The sequence below is a fragment of the Sceloporus occidentalis genome, unplaced genomic scaffold (genome assembly GCF_023333645.1).
Source record: "Sceloporus occidentalis isolate IW3139 unplaced genomic scaffold, rSceOcc1.0.p SCAF_2, whole genome shotgun sequence".
In the NCBI taxonomy this organism is placed as follows: domain Eukaryota; kingdom Metazoa; phylum Chordata; class Lepidosauria; order Squamata; family Phrynosomatidae; genus Sceloporus; species Sceloporus occidentalis.
In genome coordinates this window covers 63,858,894-63,871,493 of record NW_028316982.1, presented here as the reverse complement: position 1 = coordinate 63,871,493, position 12,600 = coordinate 63,858,894, and the positions used below count along the sequence as shown (strand labels likewise).

Here is a 12,600-nt window from a genome sequence, read left to right as displayed (position 1 = left end):
GTATTTGGATGGGAAACCACCAATGAATACCACGTGTTGTAAGATATGTTTCAGAGGAAGAAACTGGGAAAGTCACCTCTGACTGTTCCTTGTCTAAGAAAGACCTACGAAATTCATGGGGTTGTCATAAGTCGACAGGTGACTTCAAGGCACATATACACATATGAGGCTTTGGAAGAGCTTTTTAAAAATTAAAATCTCTGCACCTGCTGTCAGATTTGCAGTTCCAGCTGTTAAATTGCACTCATCAAACAAAACACAGTTCTTAAATAGTTATATAGGGGGACGTTACTATATATTTAAAATAAAGTGAATGACAGCTGTCCTGGCAGTGAGTTCATATGGTCCCGTCTACTTGGTATTTTATTGAGACAACTTTCACCAGAAGGTTTCTCAGCTTCCAAAAGCAGCAACACTGTAGTTGAAATGACAAGAGATTTCCTTAACATTAAAGGAAAGCAAAATGAGTATGTGATTTCCTCAAAGAGATGCACCAAAGGAAACCAGTAGTGTTTTTGATAGTAGTATCTCTATGTGACTCTTAATGGGGGCTCAATATTTGGACTCAGTTGCTATTCATAGATATGTTGCTTAAAGGCCACACTCTGCTTCTGTTTACATGGTAATGAAATTGAGTATATCCCAACATATGTAACTTTTCCATGATGCTTTCCCTTCAGATTCCCCCCTCCATATTATTATTTCCTAGTGAACTTGGATAGAATTTGTGTTGAAATTTTTTAAAAGGTAAAGGTTTCCCCTTGACATGAATGTCCAGTCGTAATTGATTATAGGCGTGCCATGTGATGGTGTGAGCTCCCGTCACCAGTCCCAGCATCTGCCAACCTTATGATCGTAAGAATTGGCATCTTAACCCCTCCTGGCAGTGAGTTCATATGGTCCCATTTCCTTGTAATGAAAAGTAATGTAATTACACATTGTAATGAAAGCCCCCCCTAAAACTTGTTATGTGCCTTCAAGTCATTTCTAACTTATGGGAACTATAAGGCAACCTATCACAGGATTTTCTGGGGCTGAGACTGTGTGGCTGATCCAAGATCACCCAGTGGATTTCCATGTCTAAGTGGGGAATAGAACTGTGGTCTCCAGGGTTGTAGTCCAATGCTCAAACCACTACATCATGCTGGCTCTCCAGGTCCCTGATTCTGGATGACAACTTTGCCAGATCCTCCCATTTCTGATGGATTCTATTCAAAAAATACTGGCAGAATCAGGATAATGATACAGCAACTATGAGCAAAACTGAGATTACAGTTTAACTTGCTTGTGATAACTAGGAGGAGCTGGGATCTGGAAGCACCCAGGAGGATGATCTTATCCAGATTTAGGTGGAAGCAAGTCTTAGTCCATTGTCTTCCCACAAGTTTTATATAGCAGTGTTGGCAAAGTGCATCTCCCCAGATGCTGCAGGACTACAGTTCCCAGCACTCCTTACCACTGGCTATGCATTCTAGAACTGATAGGAGTTGCAATACAACAGCGTTTTGCCCACCTCTGATATGCAGGATACAGCCCAACTATGTTAATGAAAGAACACAGCAGCATGAAGAAAAGGATTTCTTCACAAGTAATTATGGTCTGCAATGAAACTTTTTGAATGGATGTTAGTGTTTCTATTGTTTTATTCTTTTTACATGTTTTATCTGTTGGTTTTATTGGATTACTTATAAACTGGTTTGAGGTTGTTTTAAAATGCAAAGTGGTACAAAAACTCAATGAATGAATGAATAAAGGAGAAAGGAGGTTTCTTAGAGTTGCAATCTTGAGGAATTGTGATGATCACTGTGTTCAACATACTAGTTCTAAATAAAACCGAGAGGGGATTTTCTTCAAAATGGACAGGATGCGATTAATATCCCTAGTGGAAAATTGTTTGAGACACATGTACTCATAAATTATGGAATAAGGGATCCTGTTACCAGCCCCATCTGTGTCTCCTGAAATAGCAATAAGAAGATAATTATATTAGCAGCCTTTCTTGCTTTATTTTGTGTTCTAACTGGCATTGGCTGCAAGCTGGTTTTGCTGCAGTTAAAAGGAGTGAAGCAAAATCCTTTTTTAAAAATGCTTCTTGAGATAGTATTTTAAAATAGCAATTGCATTAAATTATAGGCACAATTTTGAATGAAGGGCACAATGTCTCTTTCTGGTCTAGGACTTTTCTTCAAAAGACTTTATCCTCTGTTAATTTTTCAATATGCAGATCCTCTTTTTCATATCTACCTATATTAGATATGGGAATAAATTTGCTATTTTAGTTTCTAACCTTATGACTGTCAGGGATGATGGGAGTTGTTGCTCTTCACCTCAGGCTGTAACTCACCACCTTGTTAATGAAGCTGAGCTGACCAGCTTTGGTCAGTGGTTATTGCTTTCTCCCAAAGCAGCAGAGTTTTCTGAGAATAGGCTGAAGACCCTGACAATCTTCTCCAAGCCTTCTCACTCTTCTTCTTCAGATGTCTCCAAACACCATCAGGATTCTGCTGGTTCTTGTATCTTCACTCAAGACACCAACACAACTCAGTAGTCTTAGATAAAAGATCTACTTTATTCTACTATATACAGTTACTATCTCTATATGCCCAACAATCCACAATATCTCTACACTCTACCAATACTCCTCAACTACCCAAAAGTTACATTAGCAAAACTGGCAATTATCATAGTAAATGTTTGTTACCACCCACTAGACAATTACCACCCAGTGGGTGTGTACATTCACAATGATTGGTTGACTTTTGTTCATCCCATACTCAAGTCCAACCCATGAACATCATCTGATCACCTTGTACATGTAACAAGTCTCAGGTGTTACCAATGTACATTCCTTAATTTTGTCCTTGGCTCCCAAGACTTCTAAATTATATCATCCTTTACACCTGTGTGATTTCTTAATTGTTCATGCTTAGTCATTCTGACTCTCACATACATATTTTATTTCTATAACTGCATGTCCCATGTTGCATTTCCTTGACAATGACATTGTTATTGCAAATCACTTGGCAGTCATGGGGAGTTTTATCTTTTTAACTGCCTTATCTTTTTATTCTTTTAATGTGTGATGTGTTTTAATACTGTAATAGTTTAATTCTGTTTTAATGTCCACTTTTTGTATGTTTTTATCTGTATTTTCTTTCAAATTGTGAGCTGCGCTGAGTCTCAATTTTGGGGAGAAAGCAGGATATAAAATATAATATAATAAAATAAAGGGCCCCTTTCACATTACACAATTATAGCACTATGATTCCATTTTAATGCCATGTTTCCATCTTACGGGATTAGCAGTTTAGGGGAGAGCTCTAGAACTCTAAGACAGAGAGTTGTAGTGCCTCACTAAACTACAGACCCCACAATTCCATAGGATGATGCCATGCTATTTTATTTATTTTGTTATTTTATTTATATCTCGCTTTTCTTCCTAGCAGAGGACCCAAGGTGGCTTATAACATATTAACTTAAAGTACTACTAAAAAAAACTATTAGCACAAAATATCTCAAATGGTAACAAAATCTCTTTCAAGAGGCAACCACAATAGGCTGCTGCAGCAAAAGCATGTCAATTTAAAGATTAACAAATGTATTGTAGCATCAACTTTTGTGGAATGTAGCATCAACTTTTGTGGAATGTAACCTGCTTCATCAAATGTGTGGAAGGTTTATCGCCCACTTTCTGCATGAAGAATTTCGGAGGTATATAGTTGTGGGTAAGAGTGAAGATAGTGTGGTCAGAGTGGAATTTAATGCAGAAAGTACATTGTCAATCTTAACACTGTCCATTCACAAACTGTTGCTGATAATACAAACATCTTGACACTGGGTAAATCAATTAATACATCCAGAATGGTAAGACTCAGTTATTTCATTTCAATTCTGAATCTTCCTAATGGACTGTAATTCCTCAGTCTCACTCTAATCTCTCTATGAAGTTTCTTTGATCCACACATGGGCTACTTTGAGATTTTTGACATGTCTCAAGCATGCCTTTAACAAGGTCACTTTAAGATTTGAGATATCCTTGCTCATGAATTTCTTTAGAAAGATTGGCCCTGGCTTTGGCTGGAAATTACTTGGATATCCTAACTTGTAATTTTTAAAAATAAGGCTGCTCTATTAAAAAAGAGGGGGGAGGGGTAAGATGTTTTCAGGCAGGACCTCTGATCAGTATCTTTGATGATCCTCTGATCCATTCAGTCCCACATGTCCTTCATGTGTGGATAGAAGGGAGAGTGTTTAATTCATGAGCTTTGTGAAGATGGTGGCATCTATCCATCACCAGGGAGCTGGAACTAGAGACCACAAGTCTTCAATGTTGCCCACCTTTTGAGGGCTATATGAGGTTCCTGATGTCAAGATTCTGTAAATGATGGGCAGCTTTGCATAGTGCAGGAACCCAAGGAAACAAAGGCAGGTAGTATTTGGGGATTTGTTGCTTCTCTTTGGCTCTGCTTGGAAAGAAGGGGAAGCTTGTTTGGGGCTAGTGTTTTTCTAGCATCCTGTCCAGTTTGGCTGCCGATCCAGTTTGGCTGAATCTGTGGATTCAGATACAGTTACCTAGCTCCAAAACTTCATTTGTCAATTCACACCCATACTAAGTTTAGTGGTATTTATCATTTGCCTTTTTTAAAAAAGGAGACAGAAGAGGAGGAAGGAAGGAAGGAAGAAAGGAGAAAGAGAGAGAGAGAGAGAGAGAGAGAGAGAGAGAGAAAGAAAGAAAGAAAGAAAGTTTACCTGGTACTCCTCTTTCTGTCAAGTGAAAAAAATGACATTATCATTGAACTAAACAGGAGAAATTGCAACTGTCACATTTGCTTAGGATACTTTTCCTTTCAAGGTGGGAGGAAGTAATTGACCAGAACAGCAGTCCTGGAATAAGCTTCTTAGTGTTTTTGCTTTCATGGGGGAAAGACTATTGAAATGTGACAGTTTCATGGGGCATGGCTTCCATGACAGATTATCCTTTGTTAGCTGAAGTGTCTTTCCAGGGAAATGCTTAATTTTCTTGGATTAGTAACAGTAGTATGCAGAGTAACCTTTCATGAAAAAAAGCATAGGAATAATATTTACACCAGTCTCCCCAACCCAACAGCCTCTAGTTTTGTTGTCGTGTGCCTTGAAGCCATTTCTGACTTATGGTGACCCTAAAGCTGTTGAAATAGGAACAAGATCTATAACTTGATTTATTATAGGGTTAATGATCATTATAGGGTTAATGGTGAGCTACTGAGATAGAAATGATCTTCAGCTGTGAGCATTGCCCTAATCAGCTGTTGAGCCTTCAGAAGGCTAGCTTTAGTTTGTGACCCTCTCTCCCTTTTCACTCACTCTTTTCTCTTAACCTCTTTTCTGTTGCATTATATTTTGTGTTACTTGCTTCAATGTAGTTTATATTATTTGATGTATTTGCTATTTTGAGTTATTCTGTTTGCCATTATTACTATGGCACATTTTGTATCTTTTGTATATATTGGTTTTGAATACTTTTGTTATATACATTGTTTTGTTATGTTTTAATCAAGTATAGAGAAAGATTGTTTATGGTAACTTTTGCTTTTGGCCATTTCAATTCCATTGCTTCAACAAAAGCAACCCTATAATGGGGTTTTCTTGGCCAGATTTGTTCAGAGAGGTTTGCCTTTACCTTCCTTGGAGCCTGAGAGAGGCTCCCAAGGACACCCAATGGGTTTCCATGGCTGACCAGAGGTTTGAACCCTGCTCTCAAACAACTACACCACACTAGCTCTCCTTTTAGAGATGTTGAAATAAAATAACATCATCCCCAGTCACAGTTTTGTCTATGCTGGCATGGCTGATAAGAGTTGTAGTTTATACCAGAGGGTTCCAAGTAGAGGGAGGTTTGCCTATCTGGGTAGGAGCAATCTCCGGTGACTCAGGTAGGGTCTTTGCCAGATCTAGCTGGAGGCATCAGGACCTGAACATGGCACCATTTGCATTCTGTAGATGTGCTCTGTCAGTACACTACACCTTTTTGTCAATTAACTTCTTGTTCCCTGAAAAATAGGTTTAAATGGTGAACACACAGCAGGAAAATAGGGAGAACTGTTTATCTGCTGGTGCCATTGAATCTCTCCTGTAAAACTGCAAAGAAGTCTGTGGAGTGTACATTTTAGTTGGTATAAATTATTTAGCTGTGCAGCTTGTTGGCTATTGGTCATGCTTTGATGGGAAAAATAAAACTGCCATTCTGCCCACAAAACACTCTCTTGTGCCTTCCCAACCCCTGGTTCCCTCTTGTTGATGGCCAAGTGGCTTCAAACAGCCTGCCTGTCATGGCTATTTGCGAATTTTAGTGTATGTAACAGAGGCTCAAGTGTTCATTCTCCTGCAGAGAGATGGGAGGAATTTCATGGTGAGAAGAATAAAGGATGTTTGTTCCTCCATTCCAGTTGTATATCTCTTCCTAAAAATAATGAATACAGATAAGAAAAGAAAGAACTTTCCTTTAAAAATGGGGAAGGAGAGGATACTTCAACTTTAAAAAAAGTTTCATTTATTCAGTGCAACGTGCATGCCTGTAGTGATGTTAAGAGCAAAATCCTTGCTTTGTTTTGTTTTAAACCAGGAGAAACCTCATGATTTAATGAAGGCTTAAAGATGAATTCAGCTAGTAAGGTGATTTGAATTGGGCCAGAAATCTCTTCCTGAAGATGGGCCACTGCAAATTACCATAAATGGTTTGGCAATAGGTGAAGTTACTCAATATTCTGAGTCCTCACTAAATTTTTAAACAAGATCTTGTCCTTTCTTCTGAGTAAAGGGATTATACACAGAAGCCCAAAATCTATGTACTAAGCAGATTCTGTGATAGGAATAAAACATATCTATTAGGTACATTTCAAACAACTTCAGAACAGACGAACTCTTGCAGAATAATTGTTCATGTGCTCATGAATGTGTGTCTGTATATGAGAGACAGCTGGGAGGATGTAAGGAAAAGTGTGTACAATGGAAGAAATAGACTATAGCTGAAATAAGAAACGCCTGAGCAACAGCAGGAATAGGGAAGGATATTGCCAAGGGTGGGCAGGCTCATTGCCAAAAATCTAACAATTATAGTCTAGAAGTTCCGAGGATCTACTGTGCAGCCACATAACACCCAATGTGTGAGTCACAGAGACCACAAAGACAACATTTATTTATTTATCCAGCTCTTCTCCTGTAAGACTCAGCCCTTACATCTCTTTACCTATTCTTCCCTGATCCTCTCTTTGGATGATTTATGCATAAGAACTTTCCAGTCAACCTTCTTTTTCTTCTCTTCACTGACCCTCCATCACCACCTCCATCATTTCCTTTGAGGACTTCTGAAATGTCTCTGAGGATGTAGAAAAGGAGGGAGGGAGGATGCATGAGAGGAAATCCCATTGTCCCCAATGGTGGCATGGCTGCATGGCCACATCACCACTGAGGACAATGGGACTTGAGCATTGGTATCCATACCGAGGGCCCACTGTAAATAAAATCCACATTACACTCAAACTGCATAGTCTTTAAATCTCAGTACCAGTGTAGCATGTAGTCCAGTGTAGCTGGACTAAGACTTTGGAAGACCAGATTTCAAATCCCCATGCAGCCATGGAAACCCAGTGGCTGACCTTAGATAAATCACACTCTCTCAGTCTCAGAGGAAGGCAAAGGCAAACCCTCTCCAAGCAAATCTTGGCAAGAAACCCCATGATAAACTCATTTTAGGGTCACCATAAGTTGGAAGTGACTTGAAAGCACCCAACAACAACAGCAACAAACCTTTCTTTAAGCTTTCAGAAAAATTCTTCCGGAAACATAAAAACCTGTTTGATTTGTATACACTATTATTTGATCAGTCTTCAGTTTTTTTCAAATTCTGCTTTCTCCATCCAGAGTAAACCTTCTTGGACATGCATTGCATTATTTTTTTGTTTAGCTGTGTAAATTTTTCTGACTTGCTTTGGGATTCTAGGAGTAATTATAAGATGCTACTAGGGAAATGTACTGCTTGAATACCCTAAAGGCTCAGAACCTGTTTGATCTTAGAAGCCAAGCAGGATCAGCCCTGCTGAATATTGTACTTGGATGGGAGGCCACCAGTAAATACCACTGTTGGCTAGGTTTCAGAGTAAGGAACTGACAAAACCACCTCTGGGTATTCCTTGCTGAATAAAACCCTATAGAAGTAATGAGGGCACCATAAATCAACTGACGACTTGAAGCCATGTACACACACAAACACGCTGGGGAAATACTGCTCAGATATCGAAATGTTCTCTTTCTAGTGGAAAATTGGTAATTGTATCCTATGAGTATATGTAAATTCAGTACTCTAAAATAGTCACTATGCAAAATTAGACAGTTCCTTTAATTTGACGGTATCCGCAGACTAAGAAATAAATTCTCTTAAAACCAGTGGATGTGCTTCCAAGTAATATGATTGGGATCAAGCATTTGGGGGAAATAATTATGTGACCGGTTTAAAACAATCATAATACAGAGTGAGAATCTCTTATTAGAAATGCTTGGAACCAGAAGTGTTTGGGATCATGGATTCTTTTGTAATTATGAATATTTGTATATACATAATGTTGAAGATGAGTTACAAGTTTAAATGTGAAATTAATTTATGTTTCATATACACCTTATGCACATAGTTTGAAGGTAATTTTATACACAACATTTTAAATAATTTTCTGGATGAAACACACTTTGTGTACATTGAAGCATCAGAAAGCAAAGGTGTCACTATCTCAACCATCCATGTGGACAATTTTGGATTTTGGAGTATTTCAGATTTCCAGATAAGGGGTACTCAACTTATAGTTGTTTTAGAGAAACTACCAGAGTAGTCCTTTTGGGTGACTTCTACAAAGTGTCTCTTGGGATCTGATTCCAGAGCTATTTCACAGTGTATTATGATCACATATATAATTTAAATGCCATTTAAAGAATTAATGAAGATGGAACATATCCTGGGATTGCACCCCTCCCTTTAAAAAAAATTACTGTTTTTGATTAATTTATCCATTTCCATAAATTCATAAATTTTGAAAAGCCATTCTGGTGGCGCAGTGGTTAAATGCCTGTACTGCAGCCATTCACTCAAAACCACAAGGTTGCGAGTTCAAGACCAGCAAAAGGGCCCAAGCTCGACTCAGGCTTGCATCCTTCCGAGGTCGCTAAAATGAGTACCCAGACTGCTGGGGGCAAATTAGCTTACTTGCTAATTAGCTTACTTGCTGTTCACCGCTATGATCTTTGGAATAGCGGTATATAAATAAAACAAATTATTATTATTATTAATTATTTCCAGGCAATTCTCACTCTTTTATTTTGTTAACACTCTAGCTGCCATAACCATATATAATAATATCATTTCATATTTCCTTCTAATGTCTCTATCTATCACCATATTTAATAGATAGATCTTAGGGTCCAGAGGGAACTTGATTTTTAACATCTCCTGAATCAGCACATGAATTTGCTTCCAATAGTAAAATTACTATTTTTGACGCTGTACTCCATACATAACATTATACTTACCTTGTTTCTCATGTTAAAGGCTCATATTTACTATGGTACTTTGAAGCTGTTGGCAGCAACCAGCCTTCCTTGTAAACTATCTATTTAGGAAAGCAGAATTACAATTTTAGGAGACCTTTCATGTGTTCCATGCCTTTGGTTGCTTTATACTTTCTAAAATATGGTTACCACTAGTCTGGCTTTCAGTTTGTGGCTTGGATTGGAAATGAGGAAACCAGAGAATGGGAACTGTTCAGAATCCTCTCTCTTTACATCACATTTATAAAACTTCCAGAGCTCTGGCAAGCAGACCTGGACCATTTAAGAGGGCTGTTTTATTCTTCCTTATTAGCTAAAACACATACATAAGCCTAAAATAAGGATGTCTTTATTCTTTTACAGGACCTTTCAATACCACAACATCAAGGAAGGATTATTGTCCCTAGTTAAGTCTTACCAGTTCCTGGTAGTGCCATATTGCAGGCGAAACCAACACATACTGTATGAATAGGGTTGCCATAATTGTCCACTTTTACCAGGGACAAAATGTGGAACAAATTCAAGACCAAACTGTAGGACAACTGCAGGACAAAACTCAGCCCAAAATGTAGGACATTGAAGAAAAATGGTGGACCTTAAATGTCCTACATTTTGAGCTGAGTTTTGTCCTGCAGTTGCCCTGCAGTTTGGTCTTGAATTTGTCCTACATTTTGTCCCTGGTAAAAGTGGACAATTATGGCAGCCCTATGTATGAATGGAAACAGAACATAGTAGTAGTATGTATCTGTTCCTGTGGTTCTAGGAAGCAGGCCCAATTGCTGGGTAGCCTCCTATTTTGTAAGGGAGAGATTGTGAAATTCCCAAACCCACCTTGCCTAGTAGCCAACTAGTACAGAGGGCTGGTCCTACCACTAGGAAGCATGAAGGGAACACGTCAGGCAGCAAACTTGGGGTGTAATGAAAGGGAACCAAATGATTAATTATTTTATTTGTTATAACTTTATTTTCATTGCTAGAGATGGGATACTTTGCCTGTGCACTGTCAGTAAGGTGGGTGGGCTGTAGTAACATTTGTTAGTCTGCCTCAGGCCCACAAAATGTCTTGAGTTGACTCTGGTGGCACCATTTTGGAGAAGCGTCATGAAACACCTGCTGGATTATTAGAGGAAAATGTTGTTTTTTTTCTAGTTTTTACTTATTTGTTGTTAGGCTTTTCTTTCCTTGATGTGTCTAGAGCTACGAGAACAGGCAGAGAAATGTTCCTACCCTTGGGGAAGTATTCTTGTTTATGGACAAAACATCCAGATATTTTTAGGTCTAAGAAACTATGTAACACTAGAGGAAATTACATTGACTGTCACTTAGTTTTACAAGTTCTAACTTCCAGTTCCTATTAAACTGACATCCTGTTATGTATGTCAGTTACTGAAGGCCCAGGAGTCACCTTCCTTATCCAGGAAACAAGGAATCACTTTTTCCAAAGCAGCCAACATTAACCAATGATTTGGCAGGAGGAGTGGTGTTCTGGTCCTTCCAGTAGCTATGCGCATCCTACAGTGCAGTACTATGTGACAAGTGCAAAGTATAGCAGGCCCTTGGTATCCACTGGTGTTTGATTCAGGGATTCCCTGTGGATACCAAAATAGATGGATGCTCATGTCCCATTAAATGCTATGGTATAGTAAAATGGTGTCCCTTATATAAAATGGCAAAATTAAGGTTTGATTTTTGGAATTTATTTTTTTTATTACTTTCAAGCCTTGGATGCTTTAATCTGTGGATAAAAAATCCATGGTTAGGGAGTGCCAACTCTAATTTTCCATTCAGCCCTTGCTGTACTTGAAGAATCAAATCAGGAAGGATGTAAGGATGCTAAATGTAAACAGATGTTCAAAGAACTTAGTGCAGTTTTACTTAGAAGAATTAAGACTGCACCAACTTACTTGAATGGCCCAGGTTCTGGGGCCCTTTTACAATCCACATTTATAGTGTTGTGATCCCTCTTCCTCTGCCATGGTTCTGTCGTATGAAGTCTAGGGATTTTATTTAGAGAGAGGTATTTAGAAATCTCAGCCAGAGTGTTCTACTGCCTCACTAACCTATGAGCCCTAGGATTCCATTGGATGGCAGTTAAAGTGGAATCATAGTGCTATAATTGTGTAGTGTGTAACAATCCCTGTTTATTCATTGGGAAGGGAGAAGGCAATTTGAACATGTTCAGAGGCATCATCTTTTTGTTGCTTTAAAGTCCATCTCTCCATGTTTCAAATGGATTCAACATAACTGTCTCTTTCCCTTTCCTGACCTCCACCCCGATTGCACCATATCTCTTGCTTCAGACCCATTTTGGCACTTTGGAGAGTGTTTCTGTGTTTAAAGTCCTCTTTTACCCACAGCACAATGTAAGGGAATTGCGTCTTTAATTCTGAGTAGATGTGGTGACAGTGAGGCTGTAAATCCTGACTTTTTTCTGGTCAGTTTTACATCCCGACTAGAAAAACTGACCTTTTGATTTTACTACCCAGTTTTAGACTTATCCCTTGATTTTGCTTGTTGGTTGCAGAACCAGGTCAGAAAAGTGCAGACAATTACAATATCCATAGCCTTCTGACATTTTGAAAGGGTCTCTTTCTGTATTGTTTCAAAAAACAGTTTCTTCAAATATATAAGTGAAGACAGCATTTGAAATGGACAAGCAGTACATGTCACGCTCAGTCTCTTCATCTTTTTTCCCCAGGTAAAATCCTGTTCCGAAGAAGTCACATTCGAGATGTAGCTGTGAAGAGACTAAGGCCTATTGATGACTACTGCAGGGTAAGAATTCTTCTTAGAAGACAGATAATAGACAAAATACAATGTGGGATGGTCAGGCAAAGATTTATGAGGGAACAAGGCTAGCCTTACTAACATGAAAGAACCCAGCCACCACTGACAGATTTTCTGGCAAGAACGGTATTCTAAGGGATAAGCTACATGTTACCTTTAAAGCTTAGCTAGCATCTATGTCATTTTTTCTTTTGTCTTACTGTGGAATACATTTAAGAAACTTAGGGCCCGAACAGACATGCC

General features: G+C 38.6%; 1 protein-coding gene across 3 annotated transcripts in view; it reads left to right on the top strand.

Annotated features, from left to right (window-relative positions):
- Window positions 1-12,600, top strand: part of LOC149318479 (SH3 and PX domain-containing protein 2A-like) — a 335,649-nt gene that overhangs the window by 113,057 nt on the left and 209,992 nt on the right. For all 3 annotated transcript variants that reach the window (XM_089509805.1, XM_089509806.1, XM_089509804.1), the window contains exon 4: window positions 12,269-12,345. In XM_089509805.1, coding sequence (XP_089365931.1) covers window positions 12,269-12,345 — 77 coding nt within the window. The remainder of the gene's footprint in view (window positions 1-12,268; window positions 12,346-12,600) is intronic.